We start from the raw sequence: 8,262 nt of genomic DNA, 5'->3' as shown, positions 1-8,262 counted from the left end.
ACACACACACACACACACACACACACACACACGCACGCGCACACATGCACACACACACACACACTCTCACACTCACACACTCACACACAAGTCAAGTCAAGTCAAGTTTATTTGTATAGCGCTTTCAACGACACACACCATTGCAAAGCAACTTTACAGCAAATTAAGTTTCTACCGCTTTTCACGATACAAATCGTTGCAAAGCAACTTTACAGCAAGTTAAGTTTCTACAATATTTAGCTTATCAGTGGTGACTGTCAGTTAATGTACAAATGGCAGAAATGTACGGAAAAATCAATTTAAGACATAATAAAACAGACGATGAACACTATTAACAGCAATTATTATATGATGCAATCAAACTTGTCAATCCCGTGGCAAAAACAGAGAATCAAATACAGACATAATTAGCGTAGCTGCTGTTCCAACCAAGCAAAATTGATTTGTTTAACCCAAACTAAAGAATAATAATGTGCATTTGATCAGATATAACTGCAGTATAAGATTATGAGATGCATTATACACACACACACACACACACACACACACACACACACACACACACACACACACACACACACACACACACACACACACACACACACAGACAGACAGACAGACAGTATATAAACATGCTGCGTCTCTGAATGAGGTGATATTAATGAATGGATACTGTGATGTAAGTGATGGCTGATAAATTTAACAAAATAAAATGACGTTTAATTTCTCCATAAAATGTGTCATAGAGCTCAGCAGCGCGTCTAATGCTCTTTAATGTCCTTTGACCACATAAAACCTAAATGCTGTTCAATTGGTTGTGAATAAAATCACCTATTTATTTATTTTAGTGACCTTCTTTCCCATGAGGTTCAAAGTGTGTGATTTGAGGTCATGTGTGTCGGCCGTGAAGCAGTGACATTTCAGGACACACAACCAAACGCTGTTTTCTTCCAAATGAGAAACAAAATCTTGGAAAAACAATCCTGTTGTTTTTGGAGAGAAAACCCACTGTGGTTAACAGAATAATTCTGTAAAAATGCACTAAAAGTGTAAATATATTTGCAGGACAAACTTTACGTTTCACAGTTTAAAATGGTCATTTTTGTTTGTAAATTACATTTTAAAACAGTAAATTTAAAGCCCTTTTTTGCCTTTTTTAAGGACTATTATACAGTAGGTAACTAAAAACAATAATAATAAAAAATAAATGTTATTTGAAATAAAAATTGAACTGAAAAAATTAATTTTAATAAAAAAATTTTTTTAAATATATATATATATATATTTTTAAATTAATTTTTATTTTATATATCTATATATAATATATATTGCTAATTCAACAATTCTTATTTTCATTTAACCTGATGTACTACAAACTGAAAAAAAATGTTTGTAATTTTTTATTAATATATATATATATATATACTGTATATTAATAAAAAATTACAAAAACATTTTAAAACAAAATTTCCTAAACTTTCATTAAATTTAAATTTAATTCATAACTGATAACAAAAACTATTAAGAAATAAATTTCAGGCGATATACAATCATATGTCACACAATGAATGTCAGTTTTCCATTTGTCACTGTAAATTAAATTACATTATTTTTTTTATTTATAAAATGCTACATTTACCAATATTTTACTGAAAAAATTACAGTACATGAAATGTAAGGATCAATCTATTACAGTATAGTTTTCCCTCAGGTATAGTAAGAACTCTTTTTATTAGTCTTGTACAGTACAGACGATGCACATGAAGAAGCTTTAAACATAAAGGAGATCATGAAATATTCTCTTTTTTATTCTGCATTAAAATCAAAGAGTCAGACTCTAGCGTGTACGTTCATTAATCATTGCCCAGCTTCTCAAGGGATTGTTAGATGTTGAATTAGTCGTCTAGGTAGTTGCCATGTGATGCAGAGTGAAATGCACTTGATAGAGCTCAAATCCAAAGGCAGCTGACTCATTCTGCTCAAGGACGTGTGCGTTTACACGATTAACAATATGAGGATTCGTGCTTCGATACAGAGTGATGAGACGGAGGGAGGGATGTGTTTGATACATGATTGTGAATCTTTAACTCTGTTCTCTTCACAGCGCCTCCTACTGTCCAGATTGTGCACTCGGGTCACGCGTGTAACGTGGAGGAGGAGCGTTACTCTGAGAGGGTTTACACCATTCGAGAGGGAGAGACACTCGAGCTCACCTGCCTGGTCACCGGACATCCACGACCACAGGTGAGAGAGAGAGAGATGACCACCACCTGTCAATCCCTGCCTCAACATCCAATAGCAACCCAGGCTCATTCGAAATACGTGCCTCTAAATACATTTCTGCAGCACCATTATTACGTACCTCACTGCACGTTTCGCTGCAGTTTCAAAGTGAAACACCCAGTGAGTGGCGCTAGAACACAGGTTCAATACGTGACCCTGACACGTATTTGTTACGTTGATATAGGAACGTATTGCTGTGTTTGTATTACGTTGCTTCAGGTACATATTGCGGTGGTTCATAATTAAAATATTCGAGTAGTGTCGCTAAAATTTAATGCTCTATCATATTGGACATATCCCCTACACCAAACCCAACCCTAAACCTACGCGATAGTGTTAACAAATGCAAAAGTGATATAAAAATGCATTTGTTGATGCAGCCGTGCAACAAATTTTAACTTCCTTTTGCAGATTTGAGCCGTTTTGTCGAACCGTGGTTTCAAACCGGAACTCTTCACCACCTAAGTGAAACGCCGTAACGCGTGAGCTACCGAGCAAACCTATTGAATTAAAAAACTGTGTGTCGACAACGTTTAAATGCATCGGTTTTCAAATCTCGCAGCATGTTAACATTGTTTTGAATTCATAACAATATTCTTCAAGTAATTATGCTAAAATTAGGCTTTATTAATCGAAACTGTGGACCTGTAAATCATACTTTGTGTGAAAAGGAATAAAAGCTGTGGGAGTTTTACTGCCTCTAGTGTTCATTTCAGCTGGAAACTGCAGCAATTTTTATGTATAGGTAAATTTTTTGAGTTTCACAGATATGTAGGTAGAGGCACGTATTTCCAGTGAGCCTAGGTTGTCCAGTAGGGATGCACCGATATATCGGCCGATAATCGGTATCGGCATATAATCGGTACATGCTGTCAATCAAAAGAGGGTGGAAATATGTGTCAGATTGCTACTCATGTGTGAAGGAAATGTCTCTAGAATTTCGGGTTGCCAAAGTTAACGCGATAATGCAATCTCACTTTAAAAATAGTGCCGTTACCTCAGGTTCTGTTCGACTCTATGAATCACCTGTAGTTCAAAGGGCAGTTCACCCAAAGATAACAATTCTGGCATCATTTACTCAGCCTCAAGTTGTTCCAAAACTGTATGACAAAAGAAGAATGGCTGGTAGCCATTGACTTCCATAGTATGGACAAAATACTATGGAAGTCAATGGCTACTGTCAACTGTTTGGTTGCCAACATTCTTCAAAATATTGTCTTTTGTGTTCAACAGACGAAAGAAACTCATACAGGTTTTGAACAATTTGAGGGTGAGTAAAGATGACAGAATTTTCATTTTTGGGTGAACTGTCCCTTTAAGTCAGGGTTGCCAGGTTTGTGGTTTCCCCTTCACTAAACATTATTTGTAATGTGCCTCCCATCCAATAATAGCAAAGAGCTTTGTGTTTTGTGACTTCTGATAAGATCAAAGTCTCAACTTTCAAATTCTGTCTTTCAAACAATGAATGCCGTTTTGATGTTTAAATGTGGCGTGAGAATTCGCTGTAGTGCCTCAGTTCAAGCAGGAGTCTCTTCCACTTTAACAAGTTGTAAGGTGAAATAAACATGAATAAACATTAGAAGGTGTTGAAAGATACAACCTACTGAAATGAATCATGTCTAATGTAATCAATCAATAAGTCATGGAAAGATGCCAATAAAACAGCTTGTGATCAATATGTCACTTACCGTTGTAAGGAGCTAGAGAGGAGCATATTTACTGTTAATTATATATGTGACCATGGACCACAAAACCAGTCTTGATCTTTACTTAATATCCTAATGATTTTTGGCATAAAAGAAAAATCGATAATTTTGACGCATACATTGTTTTTTTGGCTATTGCAAAAATATACCCAAGCGACTTAAAGGCACAATATGTAATTTTCGCCTCTAGAGGGCGCATATTTAAAATTAACAAAGAGACAAAGGCGTAGTTAGATGACGCCGTGACTGAGTGTGGAATCATGGGAGTTGTGGTCTTCATCCCCACAGCCGATGCAATCCGATGGGACTCGGGCAGAAATCATGTTCATGGATGAGCTAATGATTTATTAACGTAGTAGAATGAAGCAGGGTGAGGCTGAAAGTCATCGAAGCGAAACGAGGCCGCTGAACAAGCGCGACACATGGCTCGAAAGCAGCAGAGCTTTTATTAGGCCCTAAGATAAGAACCAAGGTTTCCTTCACATGTCTAAAGCACATAGGCTCCGCCGCATGACCTTGAGCATGCGAAGCGGGTTTCCCCTGAGGGAGAACCCCTTGGTCTTAAGTCAAGTCAAGTCAAGTCACCTTTATTTATATAGCGCTTTTAACAATACAGATTGTGTCAAAGCAACTGAACAGCATTAATTAGGAAAATAGTGTCAATAATGCAAAATCACAATAGTAAACATTAATTTTTCAGTTAAAGACAGTTCATCATTGAATTCAGTGATGTCATCATCCAGCTCAGTTCAGTTTAAATAGTATCTGTGCAATCATTTGCAATCAAGTCAACGATATCGCTGGAAATGAAGTGTCCCCAACTAAGCAAGCCAGAGGCGACAGCGGCAAGGAATATAAGCGCTCGCCGGAGACCTCTGCACCCTGCTACACCGGCAGGGTTGGCAGACCGATCTCCTGAGGAAAGACGGGCACCATGTAACGCGGTGTACACTGTTCTTCCCCAGAGGGAACTGATCCTCAAAAAGTCCTAGGCCTTAGGCCTCAGGACATTTAAGACGAAGACTATCCAGCGAGAATGACGGTCCGCAGAACCGCCTTCTGCTAGAAGCCTCCGGCCTGGGAGCGCCACTCTGACTCTAGACTCTGCAAAGTACAAGAAGTGACGCCCCCAGAATGAGGGGCTGGAAAATGGTAGGTTGGGACTGCACCCGCCCAGCAGCCCCTGCTGACCGCCTCAACCTCCTCAGAGGAAGAGAGGTAAAAGCATGCTCTCACTCAAGAAATTTTTATCCCAAGAGCCCCTGTATATCTAACTTCTCATAGTCAGATAAATACTTAATTTTATTCCTCAGAATTAAATGCAGTCAAACAACCAGATGAGTAAATACGGTCTGGTGTAGTAGAGGTAGTGAGCCTCTTAGTACCGCTACATTTCTGGGTGGTAACTGAGAGAAGCGCTCGCCGGAGACCGCTGCACCCTGCAACACCGGCAGGGTTGGCAGACCGATCTCCTGAGGGCACTGAGGAAAGACGGGCACCATGTAACGCGGTGTACACTGTTCTTCCCCAGAGGGAGCTGATCCTCAAAAAGTCCTAGGCCTTAGGCCTCAGGACAATTAAGACGAAGACTATCCAGCGAGAATGACGGTCCGCAGAACCACCTTCTGCTAGAAGCCTCCGGCCTGGGAGCGCCACTCTGACTCTAGACTCTGCAAAGTACAAGAAGTGACTCCCCCAGAACGAGGGGCTGGAAAATGGTAGGTTGGGACTGCACCCGCCCAGCAGCCCCTGCTGACCGCCTCAACCTCCTCAGAGAAAGATGGCTGCAGCAGCAAGCTCTCACTCAGAGGGGGGAAGAAACCGCAGCGCGAACTTCCAAGCCTCGAGAACGAGTTCTAGATCGAGGGAACACGGGTGGAGATATGAAGAGCCGTCTCCAACCCGTCCGCCAGGTGTAATATACTAGTTGCCTTGGCAGCGCGCAGCCGCTCAGTCACACAAACAACATCAACCTCCTCAGAGAAAGATGGCTGCAGCAGCAAGCTCTCACTCAGAGAGGGGGAAGAAACCGCAGCGTGAACTTCCAAGCCTCGAGAACGAGTTCTAGATCGAGGGAACACGGGTGGAGATATGAAGAGCCGTCTCCAACCCGTCCGTGTGTAACTGATGCTTGTGCAACTGGCGAGCTCTTCGACGCCCTCCATATCAATCTTCTCGGAGAAAGACAGGCGGAGCATCGCGCCCTCTCCCCAGGGGAAGGATCACAGGGGGTTTCGGCTTCCGAAACCTCGAGAGCGGGCGCCGGATCTGGTGGTTAAGGAAGCAGATAGAGACTCGCCCGTCTGCATTCCATCCACCGGATCCATATGCGAAAACCACGAGCACACTGCCTCGGCGAAAGCGGGCCCGGCACCGCGAGGAACGCTAGTGAAGGCTCCCTCCTCAAAGAGAGCCCTCTGAGAGCGAAGCAAGGCAGTAACAAACGCGGGCAGGGAGGAACACACAGCCTGAATGCTGCCTGCCCTCGCCTTAGGTGTTTGGTTTTGTCTTGTGATTTCGTGACAAACAACACTAAATAAGACTCACAAACAGATAGCAAGCTGACACACACAGAGCGCTTGCTGAATGACAGAAAGCTGACGCCGGTTTCACCGCACATGCTTTTATGCTTCCTGGTCGCTACGTCACCCGCCCGTGACAGAGCCCATCCATTGGAATGATTACACATGTGATTCAGAGCGTGGTCACGCTGGAGGCGTTCTCTTAGCATTTCGACGCAGCTCGAGTTCCTGAAGGGGAAATATAGTTCAATGTAGGTCAGAGTTCTAAAAAACAACATTGTTTTTTAAAATAAAATTGCAACAGTTAAGTTCTACAAAATACATAGTAAAATATATTTTACTGTTAAAGTATTATTTAAAATTTGAATTTTAATCCGTTTTCATTTCATTTGATCTTTTTAAATAATTTTGTTAAGTGCATTTGTCATTTTTATTATTATTTTTATTTTATTTTATTTTTTATTTTTCAAGTGATATAAATTGCATTAATTTTAGTACTTCAACCAAAACTTCTTTTCACTTTCCAATTTCAGTTGAAATTTGACATCTAATTTTAATAATGTATTTTATTTCAGCTATATTTAAATTAACAAAACATTTTTTTATATTCATATTTTTATATTTTTTATTTATTTTAACAACTTTAACAACTTTTCATTCAAAGTCCAGGTGCTTCACCTAATATATCAAACATTTCTGGAAAATACAGTAATGCACATGCTGTAAAACTGGCTGGGTTTTCTTAAAAATCAAGGTAGTTATATTAAAATAAAATACAAATTTGAAGCAAAAATGTGTAGGTCACTGACAGAAAACAACACTGTTTTTTTTAAACATTGCAACAGTTAAGTTGTAGAGGTCGAGTTCTATAAAAAAAATATATAGTAAAATATATTATATTTTAGTATTATAGTATTATTTAATATTTTAATTTTAATTTTAGTTTTAATTTTCTACAAAATAATGATACTAAAATATAGAAAATATGAAGCAAAAGTTCTACGCCTGTCATGTTGGCTGTTTTTATTTATACCATTAACAGCAACAGTCAAGCTGCAGAAAAGATGAATGTCATTTCGTACAGTAATACTGCTGATTTGTGAGCAGCATTCAGCCCATTTGAGCCGTTTCTTCAGCTTGATCTTTTAAACAAGTCTCTCTTGCTCAGATATTAGTTTCCGCTGTGCTTTATTTAGCCGTGGCAGCAGGTTGTTTTGCAGGATCTGCTGGACTGGATAAATGAAATGTGATTTGTGGGTGTCGTGGGGATTGACTCTGCCCATTCACCCTAATTAACACTTAATTCCCCTTTGATCGATGTACAGCCTGTTAATTTGTGGCAGGACGGTCACACGTGGCAGGTATTGATCCCAATATTTCAGATGAAACGGTGAAGCCCACTGAATTAGTGTGACGCACTGACCACGATTCATCTTCTCGCTTCCGGTGCTTCATTAACACGTAATCAAAAACTCCTCGTGTCTCCTCTGAAATCAGATCATTAAGACGGAAGACGTCTGATCCGGTCCAGAGCCTGGCCGAGCTTTGATCTGGACTCGTTGATCCAGATTCTCACACACTGAACTATTATAGTACATGTGCTATTATTAACTATATTTTATTATATACTATTATATAATATATAATATTAATGGCTACTAAAATTCTCCAAAAAAAAAAGAAGCTGTTTGGATTGTTTTGGCTTACTTATTTTTTCACACACACACACACACACACACACACACACACAC

At 39.7% G+C, this 8,262-nt stretch overlaps 1 protein-coding gene across 1 annotated transcript in view; it reads left to right on the top strand.

Annotated features, from left to right (window-relative positions):
- Nucleotides 1–8,262, top strand: part of LOC107556994 (MAM domain-containing glycosylphosphatidylinositol anchor protein 2-like) — a 164,428-nt gene that overhangs the window by 49,618 nt on the left and 106,548 nt on the right. Inside the window, exon 2 of the mRNA XM_016240276.1 lies at nt 2,105–2,244. Coding sequence (XP_016095762.1) covers nt 2,105–2,244 — 140 coding nt within the window. The remainder of the gene's footprint in view (nt 1–2,104; nt 2,245–8,262) is intronic.

Source organism: Sinocyclocheilus grahami, unplaced genomic scaffold (genome assembly GCF_001515645.1).
Source record: "Sinocyclocheilus grahami isolate Dianchi unplaced genomic scaffold, SAMN03320097.WGS_v1.1 scaffold587.1, whole genome shotgun sequence".
Lineage (NCBI taxonomy): Eukaryota > Metazoa > Chordata > Actinopteri > Cypriniformes > Cyprinidae > Sinocyclocheilus > Sinocyclocheilus grahami.
The sequence above is the reverse complement of the archived record's forward strand: the minus strand, read 5'-3'. Positions and strand labels throughout refer to the sequence as shown.